Raw genomic sequence first — 20,587 nt, 5'->3', positions numbered from 1 at the left:
TTGATATCCCATCCGTTCAGCGGATGACGAGCGCGTTTGAGAAAACCGCTTTTTCTTTGTTTTATTGTTTTTGAGCGGTTTGCATTTGGGGGATTAAGTGTCGTCTGCTACTCTGCTTTGGTTGTGTTAAATTGTTAGTTATTAATTTGTGAAGTTATCATTAGGTAGGTAATTAAAAATAAGAATACAAAATACAAATGGGATTATCATATCATATATATGATTATGGGATTATGGAGCTATTAAATAGAAGAGAAACCTGTTCTTTTCTATTTGCACAATTTGTGATATGTTACCTGATGGCAGTTTGTTTGCATTATGTAGGTTAACCTTCAGCTGCTTCGTGCAGATTTGAAGCCTGAGCCAACCATCTTAACCACAGCCATCATAAACCACATTTTATTTGTGCTGATATTGAGCTGTCAACAAACTCAGTATCATCGCTAGGATAATGATTTGTGTTGCTTTTGTTCCTGCGACCTGCTAGGCTGCTAGTTATTTTAATGATGTATGACTTGCACAAATGCAGTGTATTACATTCAATTCTCCCATTTATTAAAAATAAGGGGTTTATCCACTGTTTCATTTTCAACTTCTCCTTCTTGTTTCAGTCAATATTTGTCGTAACCCATTTTCTATTTTTTTATTTATTAGGTAAACAGCATCCCGTTTCATTGAAGAAACTACCGATGTCGGTCGAGTTACGGAATACGGATATTTCTTCTTCCCTTTCCTTTAAATGTCCTCGTGTACTATACCCATGTGAGTGGTGGGTGTATTCACGAGGACACCCTTTCTCCTATCGTGGTGGATTCAACTATTTTGCGGATGGAGCAGTTGTGGATGCCTAGTCGAATTTCCCAGGCTTAGCCTTAAAGGTAGGAAAACTGCGTCTCTATTCTTCCTTTTTGATTGTTTGGTGGTGTTGTTTGATTATTCCTGAGCTAGGCGGATGACTGCAACTGTTTTCTCTTGCCGTTTTTGTTGACTTAGTCAGGGTTCATTAAGTTTAACTCATTATGTGTTAAAAGACTGCAGATCAGGCTTGTTTTTTACCCCACAACTTTGTCTGTGGGAAACAATTGTATCAAAACAATTAAAACACTTCAAGCAAGTGCAAAGTCTAGAAAATTGTATGACTCAGAGGATATCCTACAGCACCACACAGGCACACAGGTACCTCCTCGTTGACTGGAACTGTTTTCTCTTTTTGCGTTTTTGTTTGCAAACTCAGTAAGGATTCATTGAATCACAAATGGAAATGGGAAACTTAAAATTTAAAATTTAGAAATAAATCATTTGTAGAACGACTGCTGATTAGGCCCGGTTTTGTACCTCAAAAAGTCTTTGTCTGTGGGTAAAGGAGTAAACAAAATCAAGTTGAAAATATTTTAACTTGAAGCATTTCAAGCAAAGTGCAACTAGAAATTTGTGCGACACAGATGAATCCGACGCCACATCGTCACTTTCTCGTTTGTAAAATAAAAACTGTTCCATTAAAGGCCTTTATTTCACATGGGTATTACTTGTTACAGCATCAAAAAAATATTTAATGTCCCGACTCCTTTGGTTGAAAACTTGACATCTTCATTCACTTGCATTTTTGGTAGTCCTAAGAGTAAAAGTTTTCCATGATATTTCGCTGGATATTTCTTGTATTTGCGAATCAAAGACGATTATCTTCGGTTGTAATCTATCTACCATGTTGTAGACTCTGGAGATGTAGATGATTGGTGGTGTTGTTGAGATGGGGTTGTTGATGATATGGTGGTAGATTCCGTCGATTCTGTGCTGGTTGAAGATTCTGTGGTGCTAGTAGGTGTTTCATTAGTAGATATTGTGCTGGTGAGAGATGACGTGGATGTAATAGATGCTGTGCTGGTTGAAGACGATGTGGTAGTAGAGGTGGTAGTGCTGGAAGAGTTAGAAGATGGTATAATGGGAACTTTCTGGTTGTTTGCGGTTACGGTTATTGGAACTGTGATGGCTAAAATGAATGAAAAAATATTTTATTGATTTAATTGAAAATTAAAACCCTTTTTTTTTATTAAACCTGTAACGACAACGCCGACTGCGAGCACGCCCAAGAGCATTTTTGTCCAAAATCCAAGACTCTTCAGCCAACTGATGAAACCCATAGCGACCAATTATAATTACTTACTAACTCAGCAAAACACGTTTACCAACTTGCAGGTTTCAAATTGTAACATTTTTTAGTCAGACGACCTCATTATATAGCCAAAATTATCAGGTGTTGTTAATTTTAATTTGAGTTCTTAGTTGTTTTACCCCTAATAAAAACGAAACTTATCAAGCGGTGGAGCGCATGGATTTCCCATTATCTTAACCGTCCGTTCGTAAAACTCGCGTATACTATAGCAACGCATATTGTAGAGCAATTAGCGGCAATTAGCCAATATAGCTGAAATACGCCATGTAAATCTCGAAACTCTAGTATATCTATATCGTATATGGCTTTGAAATGTTCCCCTCGTTCAAAACTCACGGCTTTTCCTCTTCTTATCTTTCCAAGTTTTCAATTTCATGTATAGCAGCTGCTCTGCTGCTTCATAAAATGATGTAGTTGGACTGGCGTTCAGTTGTTTCCCCAATGTTTGAACGAGCCTTTTTTTATTTTATCACTGTTGCAGCAGGGAATGAAAAAGATCCGGGACGTGTCTTGATGACGCATAGGTTACCAGTTGAAAAATTTCGATCGAGATCCTAGAGTCAGTAACGTTTAGTCGGACTGGGAAATTTCGTAATAACAGCTTATCGTCACGCTTACGAGCTTATATTTCACAATGAAGTGAGACGGTCGCCCGCACTCTTATCTCGTCGACGCCAGGGAAATATTTGTTTAATTGCAGGACGTTTGTACTTTTGCCCCATAAAGAATTCCCCTCTTTTTCTTGGCCGTCCTACTCAAACACATTTTCCTTTTCTTTTTCGATGGCGAAACGAACCGATCTATTTAACTTTTGCGTCAGTGTCTACAAAATATTATCAGGCACATTTTTGTTGATTTAACTTGATAGTATTAACTTTTACCATACCTGACGTGTCCTATTTATAGAAATGACACATGCCCTCGTTTCTAATCGAGACGGAACTTTTTGGCCCTTTCAAGTTTGTTGTGCCACGTCATTTATTCCCTGTACGCTATATGCCTCTTGTATACGTCGCTGGTTGGGCCGTCCACAGAAATCCGCAGTGTCAATACATTCGTTATCGAATACCTGCTGTATTCGATCACCCTATGTACACCTATTGTACCTTGTGTGTACGAGAGAGACGCAAAAATCTAACCAAGGTCTCACAGTGTTGGCCAACAAACTCTTGTGCCTGACGTCATACCCGATGTTATACTGTCGAGTGTGTTCATCTACCATATCTAGGGCTATATCATTTACATATATATATATACAAGGAAATGTGGGATGGATATTTGATGGGTGTAATTCTTGTCTGGTTTCGCTGAACCCGAAGTTAAACGGACATTTTTTTCTTCTTAAACAGTCGAATAGGTTTTTATATCGTTTTGAGTTTGATTCATAAAAACAGACAGGCACTTTGTTGCCATAGCAACGGGGAAATGTCGGCAGTTTGATGTTTCACTGATGGAACGTGTCATTGGGGCGGGGGGGGGGGGGGTTCCAGATGTTCCTTCATATTGAGATTTTACCTCCTCCTTTCTTCGCTACTGTTTGCTTTCTTATCGCTGATAACAGTAAATCCGATGTCTTTCTCCTGTCTATTTGACTGAATGATGCCCCGATTAAATTCCCTTTTTGTTGTGGCATTTGTTTCCTTCTCATCCTCATTTCAAAGCTCACACGATTCAAAAGTCAGTTGACTTTGAGTGCTGGTATCTGAAAGCAAACTTTCCTTGTAATTTTTCTTTTCAAATAAGTCTTACTGGGGGCAACAGCTTAAACACCGTCTCCCCTCTCTCTCGAATTGATAAGAAATCATTGATAGAATGAATCGATGTATACAGAACGACTTGTTTGCGTTCTTAAACAAACTCGAGCGTTCGTGACTGCGATCGCATATTTAAACGCTTGACGAAATCATGACATTCTCCTTACAAATCATGTCAGACAGGTGATTGTCGGCCCGCCAGATAAAACTAAAAATCTCTCCGAATCACCACAAGACGTCATCCGACTTTGTATTTTCGGTCGTTAGTGACGTGGTGTAGATTTCAATGGCAATGCGAATGAGTCTCATCATCGCCCATGTCGCCAGAAATAAATCGAAATGGTCGATAGCTATCAACCGGCCACTTTTCTGGCAAACATTCGAGGCGCCAGCAGAGCCTTTTGTCTTGATCAATTTTTCAATTTCAAAGTGGCACTAGACTTTAAAGAGAAAATTGAATTTTGACGTCTGTCGTCTTTTGTTCGGCGACCAATAGATGGGGTATTCCACTACAACAATAACAAACACCACCACACCAATCAGTTAGGAGCTCTACGAAAAAGAACACTTTGTCGCTGTAGTGGGCGGAGGGAATGAGAATTTGTCGTGATTTTGTCAAGTCCTTAACTCTTTGTGCATCTGCATATAAATAACTCACAGCAATCGCTGTATAGAATAAACTCGGTGGTTTTTCCCTTTGCCGTCCTTTTGTGTTGTTGGACCCCCAAGGTTTCCCTCGGCGCATACGCAATTCGAATAATTTCACGTAAACTCTTTATGTCGTAACCTCAAAACTCAACTGACCGCATTTGAATAATGCGCCTTTGTCATTCGGTGGACTCGCTGACGATCTCTTTAAGATATGGAGGGAAAAGAGCCAAGCCTCTTTTTTTCCTCTTCTTTTCAACCCGTGAGTGTAAGAGATGTGTATATATATACCTTCCGGGCCGAATGTCACATGTATGTCGTTAAAAAAAAAAAAAAAAAAATTTTAGCAGAAAATTTCCCCAAAAGTTTCTTTTCCCTTTTATCTCTTGTCCTTTATTGGTAGTTTTGGTGATATATCTAAACGATAAAAACCCAACATTCATTTGTCTTTGTGGTTTATCCATCGTCGTCATCCAATTTTGCGAAAGAAGAAATAACTTACTACATTTTTTCCCTCTTTTTTTTACATGTGGCTATAAATTTGTATCTATAAATCTCGACTTTTCATTTTCACGCTGCTGTCAAGATCTTTTTCATCACTGTACAAACCATTTCGATGTTGTCTTTATTCTATAAATAGGGTTTTGCTATTGCCCCCATCGGCCTCTTATTAATAAAACGCTCTCATCCAGAGATGACGAGCTATTCAACCTGAATAATTCCATCACGCCAGACATCTGTTGTGTCGTCTAATAAAATTTGTTTTCGTGTCATATTGGTGAGATAGGATTGGAGCAGCCAGGCAGAGCAGACAGACAGCCAAATAGCTCCTCCCTCCCATTTTTATTTTTTAATTACAAGTACACTTGACGTTTAAAAAAAAACTGCGTGTTTTCGCCATCTAAGTAAATAAAGTTGTCACGAACAAAAGGGGTCGGTATAGTAGTTGGTATGCTCGGATGTTCCGGTCGTTGTACAGTTTCTTTCCGCACACATATCAATAGATCCCCCCTCCCTCTCCATTCCCCCCCACTCGCGACGGCCAACCAAAGTGTGCAATGCATCCATAATGCATCCAGCGTGTAATCAACTTGGGTTTGTATTACTCTGTATGTCTGCCGTACAGACGTCGTACATTTGTCGCTGCTTTTTCGCTATAGAAAAACATTCGACCATTTTTCTTTTCGTTTCTTTTTTTTTTCCTATTTTCATCGTAGGCGGTCCTTGTTATACCTTGACAGCTTGTCGGCTCTCTGGTTCATTTCTGCATTACTGCCGCTTTGGAATTTATCTAAATTGAAGCGTGCAATTTATTAAAAGACTGCCGGAATTGATAGACTGAAACATAAAGCCGTCGTTCGCCCGCTTCATAGTTTATGGGCGGTGGAATGGAGTGAATTATATCCCCGCTGTATATAAGCTTCCGAATGTTATCCCATAGCATTTCCTGGCTATCGGATTTAACCCCTTTTTTGTGCAAGTGACGCTATCAGCCTACTATAAACACTTGTATTTAGATAGAAACATATGCACCGCTGTCGAGTAATAAGCCGTGTTGTAATGCACTGCGTGTCGGTTGGTTGTGCAACTGTGGCTATGTATAGATCTTTTTCCAGGTGGCGATTAATTAGTAACGAAGGTTTATGTTGAGGGGGGGGGGGGCCGGGGGCGAATGTTATTATTTTCGTGTCACTAAATGTTTTATTTCAAATGATGGACAAGTGCAGACAAGCCGTAACAGCCATATTATAATAGTTGTTCTCTTTTGTGTCTAGCTGCGTTCACAGCAGCAGCAGCAGCAGCACATCCCCGGCGCAGACACCATTCTGTAGGATTAGGTGACGCAGACGCAGCCGCTAGATTTCACTAGACATTTTATTTTCCAGGAGACTCTCTCTCTCTGTATACGTGCATAGAAGAGAGCGACGCCGAGCATAGCCGACGCCGATTCTCACAGAATGGTTCAGTGTCTCTCTGTCCTTCGTATCCAATGGATGTGCAGTCTACTCCGCCCGTAGTGTCTAGTATAACACGCACAAGATTGCCACTTTGGTGTTTCCACTTTTGACTCTCGTCGACGACTATCGTCTAAGCCCATCTCTTCGCCGGTATATTTATCGCTTAGTCGTCACGGCAGCAGCAGCCCTGCCGACAACAAACTTTTGTTTGTTTGTTGATTTTCTCCGTCTGTGTTGTACGACTGTGTTGCTGCTGTGGAAATGGACGTTTAGTCGCATCTAGCATCCGTCAGCTGCCGGAGGATCTTCTTTCTTTTGATCATTGGTAAGTCCTTTGTCGTTGGGCTTTGATTTGTCTTTATATTTGTCTTTGTCAGCGGGTCACGACTTGTATGGCAGCCGTGATGTATGCACAGACGAAACGGCTGTTCGAGCGACTCACGTGGATGGCTCGATAATAGTCAACGGCGATGAATGACTTGCCTCTTGTAATAGTTTGCTGGTCTTTATCGCCCGAATTCAGTTATATTTGGCTCGATCCCGCGGCCCTCCTTCGAGTTGATTAGGCCGCTCTTAAATTTTGAACCTGCACGACATGATCCATCGTCGGACCAAATTTGAGAAAAGAAAGAATGTAGAATAGACGTTTGGCATTGCACATGCCAAATATAGATACAGACAATAGTCTATTCGTCAACATTAGAACTGGCCTTTGTTACACTCCCCAATCATCTCATTTGACTGCGTAGTCTTGAATTTATTTCACTTCTTCTTTTGCGTCTATTTTTTTTTTTGCTAATGATTTTACCGGTTAATCCGATATGTGTACGTCGGGTTGCGCACCCAAATTCCCTTATAAGACCGCATGAATCAATATTTGATTTCACCTAACGTGTTTAAAGCCACCCTTCAAATGTTAACACAGTTTCTTTTTCTTTCTTTCTTTTTTTTCTTTTCCACTTTCATCTTTTTCATTGGAATCTTCTCCATCTTAGTTTCTGATGACATGCAAATCCGGCATTTCCAATCGTATACATCAGCTGATGCCAAACATAGTCAAGTCCAGACAACCCTCGAATCGAGTGTGAACCGAAATCGTCTTTTTTTTATTGAATTTCTCGAAATGATTGGAAGTGCCTACCGATGAGATGCGGCTTCTTCGCTGTTTGCCGGGTGCATTTCCCGAATTGAATTTCGATTCGAAAAAAAAGAAATCAACGATTCAGAACGTGAAAAATTATGCAGAGTGGGTGTGTGAGTCGATATTATATAAGGAGGGAAGAAGTGAGCTGACTAGATCAATCGCCGATGATGATGTGCCGGGCGATGTTCAAACCTTCAAGTTAACGAACCCAATGGTAATTCAGTGGGGTGCTGCCAGCTCTCTCACGAGAGAGATACTTCTTCTTTCTTTTTTCAATTGGCTCTTTTTGGGTTGTTGTTGCGACCTGGCTGTTTCTCAGCGATTCGCCTTTTAGTGCTTCCCATTAGTTTGTGTTGCCACGAAATGTGAGAAGTTTTACATCAGTCGCGTCAGTCCTAACGAGCTGGAAAGTCGAAACCTTCAATCAGCTCGGCCGAGGAAGCGAGTTTCTCCAGTTGAGTGGGTGGCTGCACTACTATACTCTCAAGTGGGGCGTAAAAAAAAATAGCCTTCATCATTGATTGTTATGTGCCCACGCCATTGAACTTTTCACGGCGAATTGAAAATCCCGAATCCAGTCGTGGGGGGAAATTTGAGCCAGACAAACAGCCAGCTAGAATTATTGTTTATTCATTTCCCCGCGATTTATTGATGACGATTTCTGTTTCTCCATTTCGTATGTATCTAATGTCGTCCTTTTCTTATTTTTCTTTTGGCACAGGATATCGATATAGCCGAGGAAAGCGCAAACTCCATAACGAAATGACAGCACAGTCACCTTGTTAATAAATTGAAACGAAGAAAGATAAAAAAAAACTATATAGCTGGAGGCTTGTGAATTTCATTTCTTCGACGCCGTGACGCCTTTTTTTTCTTCTAAAAACCAAGTCGGGCGGACCGGAATTTCCCAGAATCAAGGGCGAATCCTTGTGCGGAGTACACGTCCGATTTCTCGGTATTGTTCAACTTTTTTAAATTTTATGTTCATTGATTCGATCCTGGCGTCCGAATTATTTTTCCTTTTGTTCCCAAACTTTTCTTCCGGTGCGCACCTGCTCGCCATTAAAAGCGATTCAACACGGCAACAATATCAAGGCCCTGGCGATGATGCTGGACGAAGTGGTGAACGAATCGATATCGTGGGCGATGAACAAATCCAATTGGTCGTCGCCGATGTACGAAGATGATGACGAGGACGGCTACATCGAGTACCGGGATCGACCGGAAACGTACGTCGTGCCGATCCTGTTCAGTCTCATCTTTCTGGTCGGTGTCCTTGGCAACGGGTCCCTCATCTACGTCCTGTGTCGTCACAAGTCGATGCGCAGCGTCCCCAACACGTTCATCTTCAATTTGGCGCTGGGCGATCTCCTGATCCTCATCTTCACGGTCCCCTTCACGTCCACCGTTTACACGCTGGACTCGTGGCCCTTTGGCGAGTTTGTCTGCAAAGCCTCTGAATTTGCCAAGGTAAAAAGACTAAAAATATACACCCCGGTCCAGTCATTAATGAACTCTGCGGCCTTGTCAAACGCTTTTTTCGTTGTTTATCTTTTATCGTCGGTGATGTTGTTCCAGTGTTTGATCATTTAGAAAATCTTTAACGGTTTTTCGTCGTTCCACCTGGGTTTTTTTCGCCGGCCAGTATGACGACACTATAACTTGAAACCGGGAGCGACTTTTATGTAGGTCTGATGGTTTTTTGTAGACGTACTGCCTTAGCCGGCGGATGCCATCCGAAAGATTTAGACACGGCACAGACCACTTTCAAACTCTCGTAAATAATTCTAAATGATGGCCGTAGATAATCCAACAGTTTTTCTATACTTCCAGCAGTCTTCTATTCCCGATAGTTTTTCCTGGCTGGAAGTTGTTGCTGCTTCGACACGGGTGATTTAGTCCGGCGGGAGGGTTTAAGAAAAAGAAAAAAAAAGGCAATAGATGCTTTCAGAGATGGATGGAATACAGAGAAAGATTTTTGGAAGCCAGTCAATAAAGCTCGGCGGTTTTAACGACTCTATTTATTCTTGCCTTAACTGTTTTGTTTTTGTGTGTTTGTGTATAGGACACGTCAGTTGGCGTTTCCGTCTTCACCCTGACGGCGCTCAGCTTCGATCGGTACACGGCCATCGTGCGACCCGTTCAGTCATTTGTAAGTGGCCCAAGGTCCAAAGTGGTCATCGTCTGTCTGTTGGTCATCTGGGTGACTTCTTTGATACTGGCCACCCCGGCCGCCATGTTTTCCCATTTGATGAAGGCCAACGGCTCCAAGATTCCGGATGAAGAAAGGGAAATGGACGCCAACGGGACCTTCATCGGGCCCATGTTCAACGACATTTACATCTGCTACCCATTTCCTCCCGAACTCGGACCCAACTACCCCAAACTTGTCATCCTACTCCGCTTTCTACTCCACTACTGCCTACCGTTACTCACCATCGGAACTTTTTACGTAATCATGGCCTACCATCTCCTGCGCAGGTTCAATTAATTCACAGATTTCCATTCCGTAATTGAGAACCAAATGTTTCATTTCCTTCTTTCTTGAATAGCGTCCAGAATATCCCTGGGCAAGCGACGTTGACAACAACCGCATCGGTGCGTCATCGATATCCTGCGGATGCTTCTTCCACCAACAAGGTATAGACAATTCACGTACTTACTTCTCCGAAATTCCAATATGATTTAATGCCATGTGATGGAGCTGGCAGCCGTATTTGATTATGAACCGATCCAACTTGGAATATTCTTGTGATGCGAACGTATTGTTCGCCTGGGCATAAATTTGAATTTCTTATTCTTGTCAAAGCGCCGGGAATAAGAAGAGAAGCTGACCGTCGTTCCCGACCGATTGTTCAGGTCCCCGTGTGTTCAGGTTGGGTCCATTGTTGCCCAGCGTCCACCGTGTGCCAGGCAGCAAATGTTGGAAGTCGAGCGTCGCCTTCGTTAAACACAAAAGCGGAAAACGAGAGAGCCGGACAGAGAATGTGAAAGACCCTATGGGGAGATGGTCCTTTTTGAAGTCTATCCTGGTGGCCAGCAGTCGCTGAAAGATCTCAACCGCGATGTAATACGTGCACGGCGTTGTACGAAGAAAACTTGAATGGATGTCGCTTAACTGGGAATCTGAAAAGTTCTCTCTCTCTCTCAACACACACCTCTGTGTCTTTCTCCTTTATAGTATATTTTCTTGTTTTTAGAGTAGTAGGACAGCTGGGCATATCTCTTTCATTGGCACGATCGAATCATCTTGGACAGATGGCGGCCGAGTAGAATAGGCGACGAGGTGTGTATACCCTACCGTTACAGAAAAAGGCACTCGGCATGGAGGAGCTCAGTGTTATGCGGAGCATTTTTCTTTGGTGAGAGGGAAGCTAGTTCCAACATCCAGGATATATCCAGTTGGGCTTTTAACGTCCCGTGTCGTACAGAAAACTTGTGGCTGCTGCTGCTGCAGCAGTTCCGAGGCCGCCACGCCCAACACACTCTCACAGCATCGGTGTCGTATTGTTTTATCGTCATCGCCAACCGAAAGGAGAATTTCCAGCAGCCCACTCTCTTCCGTCTCTTAACAAATCTGAGGCGGAAGAACGCAGTTACGCTAGAGTGAACCAGACGGGCACAGGCACACATATATGTAGGCTAGCGGCCGCGTACGGTACCATATGGTCGATTTTTTCCTTTTATTTTATGACTTTTGTTTTTCTCGATAGACTTTCACTAGGAAAAAACACGCCCCAGCAGAAAAAACTTAAAATTTCTTACAGTTGAAAGTTTTCTATTTTTCTTTAAAATAACTTGTTTTTTTTTTTTAATACGAGTGTCAAACTATAGATAAACTTTTTAACAACTTGTTTTAATGGTCCAATGCGTCGATGTGTTCCAGGCTACTTTGGGCCAAACTAAAAGAGTGAAATAAAAAGAAGAAGTTGGAAATAGAAAAAATCACGTTAGAGAAATAGAGATAACGGCAGCAATTTAATCTCCGTCACGTTGGGATTATTTTTAATCTCTTCATCAACGTCGTGTAATTCCGGCTCAGACTCTATTCGATGGGACAGCGGCTGGTTTAAAAAAAACCCATCGCCATTTGTGAAATTTTCATCAACCGAAAAACCTGTCAGTCCAATATAAAACATCAGCTGATACGCCTCTTTGAACCCCCCCTTGAAGATGAGGCTTAAAGATTCGCTTCGTTTAATTGGCCATTGAAAATTTCCAAGTTGGGGAAGAACATTTTTCTCGGTCGGACTATTCACGACAAAAGTGCTACTAGTAGTATTTTCGCGATTAGAGTGCTCTCTCTATTCAAAATAAATTTCGCCTTTTTTCTACGAGTCGTCACTCTTGTAACTTTCTTTGTTGATAATCGGCGGCGTGGGACGCACATACACACCAGACCGATCCAGCTCTTTTGATCCAGCAACAACAACAACCGAACCAGAATCGAGCACGTCGCAAACTCGCAAAGATGGTGCTGGTAAGTGCCTTTTTTTCTTGTTCCTATTTCCAGACATACTTCATCATTGTTTGTGAGTGTTACTCTGCTATATATTGCGATATATCCAATTATATCCGTCCGGATCACGTCGACTCTCTAATATCGCGCTGTTGTTCTTTCTATTTGTATTCGCCAATGTCGGGATGTTGTGCATTAACCTTTGGCTCGCGCTGGTTGTACATAGTCGTTTGTGGTCCTGTTTGCCGTCTGCTTCCTGCCGATCCACGTCTTCTTCCTTTGGTTCTACTTCCATCCGGCGGCTCTGCAGCAGTACAACGGTTTTTGGCACACGCTAAAGATCGCCGGCTTCGTCCTGGCTTACATCAATTCCTGCATCAACCCCATCGCCCTCTATTGCGTCAGCACCAGCTTTCGCAAACATTTCAACCGACTGCTCTGCTGCTGCAGCGCTGATCGCGACGGATCCATCATCAGTCGCTCCGGGCCGGTCAGCTACTGCGGCGGCTCAATGTGCGCAGGCAATAATAGCCGCGGGGCTGGCACCGCCCTCATGTCGGACGACCCCACCGTCATCACTCACCGCTCAAACAGTCGGCGACAAAACACCATCAGCACGTCCGTCAACCGTCGCAATCACAACGAGAATCACCGAAACGCCGACGCAATCCCGCTCAAAGAAATCCATCAACAGCAGCAACCGCAGGCGCCGCTGGACAAACAATCGAGTTGCTGAAATTCAATTTAGTCTAACACTACAACAACGTGCAAACAAAATCACATTTAGAGCCTTTGAATTTGTGGATTTTTTTTCCCCCGCTTCCACCCCCCTCCCCCCACTCCCGATAAGCAAATTTAACTGATTGGGTTATAACAAATTCAAGCTCACTCACTCGATTTTGAATGCCGTGCACAAACACACACGCACACAAAGTCACACATTTTTCTATTTCTTCTGATTTGGTTTGAACTCGGAACAGTATAATCCCATTCTTGCATTCAGGCCCGGTTATACAGCAAGGTACGTTGTTGGTGTTGAATTAATCTGGTAGACACGGTATAATTTAGGTTGGTTGTTATAATATTATGTTGTTGCTGCTGCTGTAAAATGTGCTGTCACCACCTCTCGTAACGCTTCGGAGCCATTGACGTCTGTCGGATGAAAGAACCACAGTGTTTGTCGAATTTCGTGTTTATTGTTTCGACCTGGAAGGCGAAGTGTTTATATTTATTTTATTTTACTTTTTCTTTCTAGACTGTACTCAACTTTTCCCGGTTCTTCAGCTTTGTTGTTGTTGTTGTAACAACCCCCCCCCCCTTAAACGAAGACTAACAAATAAACCATAGAGCTCGCCTTTCCTGTTACGTAAGCCCTCGTCGTTTTTCTCTTTTATAAAGAAGAGATGGAACAGAAACGAGGTTATTCTTTTAGAAATCGATTCTTTGGTTGTGTTTTGGATTCGTGAAAATGGAAAGAAAGCTTTGCCGTCGAGCGGATAGAGGGAGTCACGGTTGTTGTTGTTGTTGGGATTTTTCGACGGTGTTTTCAGGTGTTTTTGGGCGTCTGTTTTTATCATATGGGATGTTATTGACGCTGCTGATTATGAGCGGGACTATCACTCGCCTCGTGAATCGATTTGGACACGTCAGCAGAGCCCATCGTCGTTTTGGTTTTGATCTTATCGCCCAACTTTGTCAGAGTATCTTGTAGTCGTGTGCCAAATTCGAGCGAATCGATCATCGAGACTTGTCGGCCATAAAAGTGAACAACAACAAACTTCTTCTTCTTCTCCTTCCAAAATGGGCGACGAGCACGACGACGCCAACCGAAAAGGCTGGCCACTGGAAAGCTGCCAACTGCACGTGCCTCCGCTGGACGAGCTGGCCCATGTCCTTCGTCAAGGCCTCGCCTTACATTTCGCTTTTGTCCAAGTGGATGTCGTCGACTGTCCAGATCTGAGCCAATCTCCGTTCCACCTAACTGCACCTGGTATATACTATTTGAGACATTTCCTATATTGGTTTCTCTCTTGATTCCCTCTTTCCTGACATGAAATGACACATGACCTACTAAAATCAAATTCTTTTGAGTATAACAATGACCATGGATTCATCAGTACTACCAACAAATCTGGCCTCCATTTTCAGATGACTATTTCTATTGAATTTTGAGTTGCCTAGAGGCAGAATATCGAACACCGCCATCTGATACATTCAAAGCAAACATTTCAAGAATGTCTTTTAGTTTTTTGTTTCCCTCAAAAGTTATTTTTGTTTTGACCCATTTTTCATGGCGTTTTTATACATCGCCCTGGAAAGTTCAGCGACATTTTATGCTGGAGTTTATACGCCCTCGGTTGTCAGAATTGCCGGAAGGATTTGTAGTCATAATTCTGAACCTGTTTTATTTTTTCGGTTATGTAAATGGCTTGATAGTTGCTGGCAGCATACGCACTGCATCATATCAACGGTTATCATTACAATGGCAATGATATTTAGGTTTAGGTGGCGATCCATCTTTGGTAGATTTAGGTGGCGTTCCTTATTTGGTGCCAACGGTCCATCGCGATCGAATCTACGATCTGGCCGATTTGCCGGCCGTCATGAACGTCAAGGACGGCACAGTTTCGATGATTGGAGCCGGAGCCGGACCGTGGCAACATCTGGAAACCAACTGCGAAATGATGACTAATCTGTCGCTCTCGCTGGTGGCCGGCAAGAGCAGCCTGGTCGTCGACAACGGGACCCGATTGGCCACAGTCGATCCGGCCGGCCGGAGAATTCTGCACGTCGTGCCGCCGAAACAGACTCGCTGCTCTTTGCTCAATAACCTGTTGGTCTCCCGCGGACTCCCCCGTACGCCCGTCCTCAGAATCCGCTGCCAAAAACGTACCGGCCCAGACAACTTTGTTACCTGCATGCGCAACACCCTTCGAGAGCGTTACGGCGATAAACCAGTCGGTCAGATTAAAATTTTGTTTTTCTTTTTGTATTTTTTCTCGTTTGAATTCCTTCGTTTCACGACAGTTCATAAAATTTATCCGACACTTGAAATGCTCTTTTTCAAATCATTTTTGAAAGCGCAGGTATGGGGGGCGTGTTCATGCTGGAAAACGGCCAAGCCAGGTAGGTACATATATATCTATCTGTCTCTCTCTTTCTGCATTATGCAGATAAGAAGTTGTGGCGGGTGATTGTGTATTCAGAGAGCGCCGTCTAACCAAATAATCCATTGAACAGGTTACACATCATGCCCGACTTTTCCCCGTGTCCGTTGCAGACGGACGCCGATGTGAACAACTGGCTCCACTTCTACAACGCCACCGGGCCATTGATTAACCTCAGCGTGTTCATCTCGCACGACCCCGTAATCATTTGAATGGATTGAAAGTTGCCAGAGCTTTTTTATCCAGCTGGCCGATTTTTATGTGTATATACTTGTGTAGTTGCCTTGATTTATTCTTTGCCTTTTTTCCAATGAAATGACTGGATTTCCCGCGTTGGATTTGCAGGGGCTGGATCTACGGGTGGAGCACACTCATTGCTTTTCCACTCACGGCGAAGGCGGCCACTATCACGAGGACGTCAGTCCAGAAACAGTTGTCTACGAGGGCTACTTCACGCCAGCTGAGCGCCTCTTCCGCATTGATCGGCCGTCACAGACCCATGGCATCGGTCGTGATTGATATCGCATTGCATCGGATTTTCGATAACGACTTTGTCGGTCTAGTGACAAAGACAGAGAAACGCACATGTCCAGCCAGGATCATCCTACGCAATAGAAAAAATAAATAAAAAACCCGTTCGATACTCCAGTCCATTCGTCCGTCAGTGCCGGTAGTAGTTTTCTTCTTATCCGAACCCTCCATTACGCGAGATAAAGGAGAAAGTAAATATATAATGGCCCGTTTTCTCTGAAATGCTATATAATGGATAAAGAAAAAAATATTAATAAACTGAATAATAACAAAATACCAGATTCTTTTGCAGTTTCTTTTTTTTGTGCGTGAAATTTCGAATCTCAATTATTCTTGTTTTTTTTCGTGTTATTATACTTCATCATTTCGCAATATTTTATCCTCAAGGCTAGAAATTTTCTCGTGCATCATTTCTGAGTGATTGGTATGTGCGTGCATTCGTGCAATCTGTGTAGAAATCGCCAATTTGTGAGAAAAGAATGGAAAAAGATTAGAAAACCGCTCGATGGAGAAATGAATTTTGAGATTTGGCAACGTCATGCAGACGATATGAATAACTGGCTGTTGTGAGTAGCTGGTGAGAGAAATTTGGGCTTGAATAATACACAATTAATTTTGAAATCTTTTTCGCTCTATGCTCGGGTGAATTAATATAATAATGGATTCATTACGTGGTAAATAAAGATTGATCTAAATATTCCACGTCTTGTGGCTCGTGATAACTTTTTCATGTTTCGCGAAACAGATTCCAAAGATAAATTCGATTGGGACCGGTACCTAGAAAGCAGGGAGCTGGAAGCGGCGCCAAACTTTGCCTTCCAGCATGTAAGTTGTGTTTCTTTACTTTCATCAATGTGTGTTTCCTTCAATAAAAATTTTTTTTGGCTGTCGTAACATCACATTTTCTTAACCACTTAGGTGGACAATAGTCAGCAAAGTCTGCTTGAGGTGGGGATGATGGTGGAAGTCCAGACTAGTCAACGGCCCAGGTTCTGGCTGGCCAATGTTACCCTGAAGTGTGGACCATTTCTTAGGTAAGTTTCCTGCGAAAAGAAACCCAAATTTTTAGCATGTGCTACCCCGTCATATTGCATGCTTTCAATGTTCCCGCCTTCCATGTACAAATCTTGAAACACCCACAGCTTTTCCTTACGAAAAGCTGCTGTTATTGTGCGAAGAGAAATTTGAATTATTTCTCAAGGTGATACAGTGGAAATCCACGGATTTGTATTGTGCTTAGATTGAAGCATGTTGGACGAGAAGACTCGAATGAAATCTGGACCGACCCATCGTCAGTGGAAATCCACCCTGTGGGCTACAGCAGCAGCCGAGGATGGCCGTTGGAGCCGCCAGCCGATTTGAAACCCCTCAGATCAGGAGCTATCGCTTCTCTCCTAGAGGAGCACAAAGCGGCCGACTGTGAAGCCTCGTTACTCAGCCCCGCTCAACAAATGAAAACTGGCATGACGATCGAAGTCGAAGACTCGCACGAACCCCGCACCGTCTGGCCGGCTACAGTAATGCGCAATGTTGGCGGCCGACTGTTGCTCAAATATATTCTACCAACGAACTCGCCGTTGGTAAACGATGGAATAGAAGAACAACAGCACGAATGGCTATTTTGCCTTTCTCCTCGGTTGCACTGGCAAGGGTGGGCCGCCTCGCAGTCACCTAAGTGGAACTTTAATCCGCCGGGAAAAATCCGTTCGCAGTTTGAAGATGACAACTGGTCGACCATGGCAGCCGAGCTCCTCAATATGACCGGTAAACCATGGCAGTTGCATCAAGAAGTTCCGGCTCATTGCTGCAACGTTGGCGACCGCATTGAAACGCTCGATCCGTCCAATCCAGTCGCCTTACGACCGGCAACAGTTATCGAAGTAGTGGATCCGCAACGATTACTCATCCGATTTGACCCGCAATCAGATGACGGTCAAGAAGCGGAAGGCCAATTTATTTGCTTTGTCGAAACTGTTTTCCGCCCGGAAGTGAGTGATTCCGGCAGTCAGACAAATGACGAAGAAAACGAATCCGGCTTCTTGAAGGGCATGGCCATGGAGGTTGTCAACCCATGGAAACCGACGGAAGTTTGTGTTGGCGTCATAACGACCATTGAGCGATCGGGGACACTCTTACGCATCCGCATGGAAAAGGAATCGGAGGCGGATGGCGGCCATCCGCTTGAATTTCTCGCGCCCGTGTCCAGTCAAGAATTATTTCCAATTGGTTGGTGTGATGACAGCGGCTGGTCGTTGGTAGCGCCACCCGTAATTCCTCCGCCGTCAACGGAACATCCGCCAACGATCCCCGAAGGGAATCCGATCGAGACGGAAGAGAAATGCCAGGAATCAACAAGTTCAACCGAACAGAACCCGGAGCCAGTGGAATCAACTCCGGTCGGATCGGGCGGAATCTCTTACTGGTGTCCGAAAATCTATTTCAACTTCCGGTGTTTCACTGGGCCTCTACTGAGTCGCATCCGCGTGGCGGCTCTTCCTCGAAGCGTAGGTCCAGGGCCCATCAGTTTGATGATGAAAGAAGTTCTGTCGCTCTTGCTCAACGGCGCCTACAAACCTGGAAGCGTTTTGAAACAATTGCAGGGCGAGCCGAACGATCCGCTTCCGCCTGGAACGCAACTGGAGCCGCTGAAAGCCAAGTACAGGCAGACGACGTATCGTGGGACGGTGCCGATGGCCTCGACGGCCGCTGACGTACCCGAATACTGTCGCTGGGTCTGCGGCAAGCTCCAGTGCTGTCCGTACTTGTTCGCTCCGGAATTGGTGGGCGATCCGTGTCCGCACCGTTGCTGCATTTTGGCCAAAACCGTTTGGCAGCACAAGAAGAAAGCCCCCAATTGGCGCCATCGACGTTTTGTGGACATCATCAAGAGCCTCCCGACCGGAATGGACCTGGTGACAGCCGCCGAACTCCAGCAGCAACATAACAGTTCCGCCAAATTGGGTCCGGCCTCGCTGGCAGCCATTGAATCGGCCGAACACAGCGACGATGAAGACGATGACGATGCGGCAGGTGATCAATCACATCATCCAGTGCAGCAGCAGCAGCAGCAGCCACAGATAATTTGCGATCCTGAGGAACCAGCCGCCAAGAAGAGGCGTGGACGTCCGAGAAAGAATCCGATTCCGCTGATGACTCTCACTCATGCCAGTGCGGATGAAGATCGCCGTCCGAGTCAAGCACCGCATCATCCGGCTCCGGCTGTTGTTGAAGAAAAGACTCCAGCGCCCGTTTTCCGTCGACTGGAACTCGCCGATCCTGCGCTGGAGAAATGGCGGGCCGGCGACGTTTGGCGCTTCCTCCAGTCCACCGATTGTCGTCCCCTGGCCGATCGCCTTCTCCAGTACGAAGTGGACGGGCCATCTCTCCTGCTCCTTGAGCCTTCCGATATCATGGATTATGTGACCCTCAATTGGGAGCTGGCCCTGCGGCTGTGCTATCTCATCGGATGCCTTCGACTGACCTACTCAGCAGGTCCTTCTTCTTCTTCTTCTTCTTCTTCGAAGGCGATGGCTCCCGCCGCCAATACTGGCGCCAGCAACGACCTGGCCAAATCACCTGCACCAGCCACGGCCCAGCGAGCTTCCTAAAAAGATTTGTGAGCCGGACCTCACGACTTCACGACGACGATTCTACCACACGATAGGCGGGTCGCCTATCAAACAAATAACACACACACAGAGAGAGAGAGAGAACATTTCTCGGCTTCTTTCTGGGTACTTCATCTGACTGGGTCGTTCATTCACTGCGGGTTCCCTTTGCGTGCGTGAGTATGTCCTTTCACCGTTTCCCTTTTGTTTGTTGGTCGTTTCTCCTAGTTAGTTAACAATAGAGTGGGGTCATTCGTTTATCCATCATCATCTTTATCCCTTTCTCCGCAACCTACTTTCTCCTGTTTCCCCCTTTTTTCCCCCCTCCGAGAAAGATTAAAACGTTTTATCTTTTGATTTTTTTTTTTTTTTTTTTTTTTCTTAACTTCTCCTCTGGCGTCTTTCTTTGGAATGTTCTAAAAAAGAGGCCGGGACCCGACGTTTGTAAAGGAAACACAAATCATTCAACCCCCCGATTTTCTCTTTTTCTTTGTTGGTGAAGGAGGAGGGAAGACTCTTCTTCTTCTTCTTGATTCTTTTTTGGGAAGAGTGTGTAAAATGTTAATGAAGACGGAAAAAGAGAAAGTCACGCGGAATTTTATCGTGATTAGCGCAATACTCTGCTGCTGCTGCTGCTGCCACGCTATTCTCTCTTCTTCCGTCTTGTGTCTTTTCTTTTTTCGGAAGGCGATGATTCATTTCACCTTGAGGTTTTTCTCGTCTTGTCTTGTCTTGTGTGTGTGTGTGTGATGGACGGTTTTTTTTTCTCATTTCCCTCGCCAGTCGACCCTCCTTTTCCGGTTGGCGGATTTTTTTTTTTCAGGCAAAATTGCGGTGTCTTTGCGTGTTGTGCAGTTACCACCTCGAAAAAGAGTCGCGTCTCCCCTCCATGTCCCCTTTTGTGTTCATCCTATAGCTACTATCTGATCCATTTCCTCGTCACCCGGGGAACAAAACACAAAAAATAATCTCCACTTAATTTCCAATTCATGTTCCTACACGGGTCTCTTTCCTTCGTCGTATTCTTTGTGTGATTGTTGGCTGGAAAATTTTCAACGCGAAAACATGGAAGCAAGAAAAGAAGAGTAAATGCATTTTTGGCGTCTTAAAAAAATATATAAAGTAAAACGAAATGTCCTTGAGACGCG

General features: G+C 44.1%; 4 protein-coding genes across 8 annotated transcripts; 3 read left to right on the top strand and 1 right to left on the bottom strand.

Annotated features, from left to right (window-relative positions):
- The first annotated feature begins 677 nt into the window (after nucleotides 1-677).
- On the top strand, nucleotides 678-13,498 carry LOC124209499 (neuropeptide CCHamide-1 receptor-like). 3 transcript variants are annotated; one of them, XR_006880929.1, is made up of 8 exons: nucleotides 678-878; nucleotides 8,396-8,629; nucleotides 8,744-9,144; nucleotides 9,740-10,155; nucleotides 10,227-10,314; nucleotides 12,074-12,154; nucleotides 12,360-13,154; nucleotides 13,389-13,498. XR_006880929.1 is itself a non-coding variant. In XM_046607508.1 (7 exons), the coding sequence occupies exons 3-7, from the start codon at nucleotides 8,779-8,781 to the stop codon at nucleotides 12,867-12,869; spliced, it is 1,461 nt and encodes a 486-aa protein (XP_046463464.1). In that variant the 5' UTR covers nucleotides 678-878; nucleotides 8,396-8,629; nucleotides 8,744-8,778; the 3' UTR covers nucleotides 12,870-13,498. The 3 variants fall into 3 exon arrangements, 2 of the variants coding, with proteins under 2 accessions (XP_046463464.1, XP_046463463.1); XM_046607508.1 differs by having other exon boundaries at nucleotides 12,360-13,498; XM_046607507.1 differs by lacking the exon at nucleotides 678-878 and adding an exon at nucleotides 6,331-6,855 and having other exon boundaries at nucleotides 12,360-13,498.
- Nucleotides 1,484-2,216, bottom strand: LOC124209507 (cell wall integrity and stress response component 4-like). The gene is made up of 2 exons (XM_046607522.1): nucleotides 2,054-2,216; nucleotides 1,484-1,987 (listed from the first exon to the last, which is right to left on the bottom strand). Exons 1-2 carry the CDS (start codon nucleotides 2,136-2,138, stop codon nucleotides 1,698-1,700), a joined length of 375 nt encoding a protein of 124 aa, XP_046463478.1. The 5' UTR covers nucleotides 2,139-2,216; the 3' UTR covers nucleotides 1,484-1,697.
- Nucleotides 13,499-13,634: 136 nt separating the features above from the next.
- On the top strand, nucleotides 13,635-16,105 carry LOC124209502 (ester hydrolase C11orf54 homolog). Of its 3 annotated transcripts, none has more exons than XR_006880931.1 (5): nucleotides 13,635-14,123; nucleotides 14,633-15,094; nucleotides 15,220-15,259; nucleotides 15,374-15,575; nucleotides 15,646-15,786. XR_006880931.1 is itself a non-coding variant. In XM_046607512.1 (5 exons), exons 1-5 carry the CDS (start codon nucleotides 13,934-13,936, stop codon nucleotides 15,817-15,819), a joined length of 993 nt encoding a protein of 330 aa, XP_046463468.1. In that variant the 5' UTR covers nucleotides 13,635-13,933; the 3' UTR covers nucleotides 15,820-16,105. The 3 variants fall into 3 exon arrangements, 1 of the variants encoding a protein (XP_046463468.1); XR_006880932.1 differs by having other exon boundaries at nucleotides 15,374-15,563; nucleotides 15,646-15,781; XM_046607512.1 differs by having other exon boundaries at nucleotides 15,374-15,500; nucleotides 15,646-16,105.
- Nucleotides 16,106-16,233: 128 nt separating this feature from the next.
- LOC124209498 (scm-like with four MBT domains protein 1) lies at nucleotides 16,234-20,572 on the top strand. The gene is made up of 4 exons (XM_046607506.1): nucleotides 16,234-16,505; nucleotides 16,577-16,656; nucleotides 16,750-16,865; nucleotides 17,072-20,572. Exons 1-4 carry the CDS (start codon nucleotides 16,490-16,492, stop codon nucleotides 19,437-19,439), a joined length of 2,580 nt encoding a protein of 859 aa, XP_046463462.1. The 5' UTR covers nucleotides 16,234-16,489; the 3' UTR covers nucleotides 19,440-20,572.
- The last annotated feature ends 15 nt before the right edge of the window (nucleotides 20,573-20,587 follow it).

This window comes from Daphnia pulex, chromosome 12 (assembly GCF_021134715.1).
Source record: "Daphnia pulex isolate KAP4 chromosome 12, ASM2113471v1".
Lineage (NCBI taxonomy): Eukaryota > Metazoa > Arthropoda > Branchiopoda > Diplostraca > Daphniidae > Daphnia > Daphnia pulex.
Note: the sequence above shows the minus strand (reverse complement) of the source record. Positions and strands in the feature narration are given on the sequence as shown.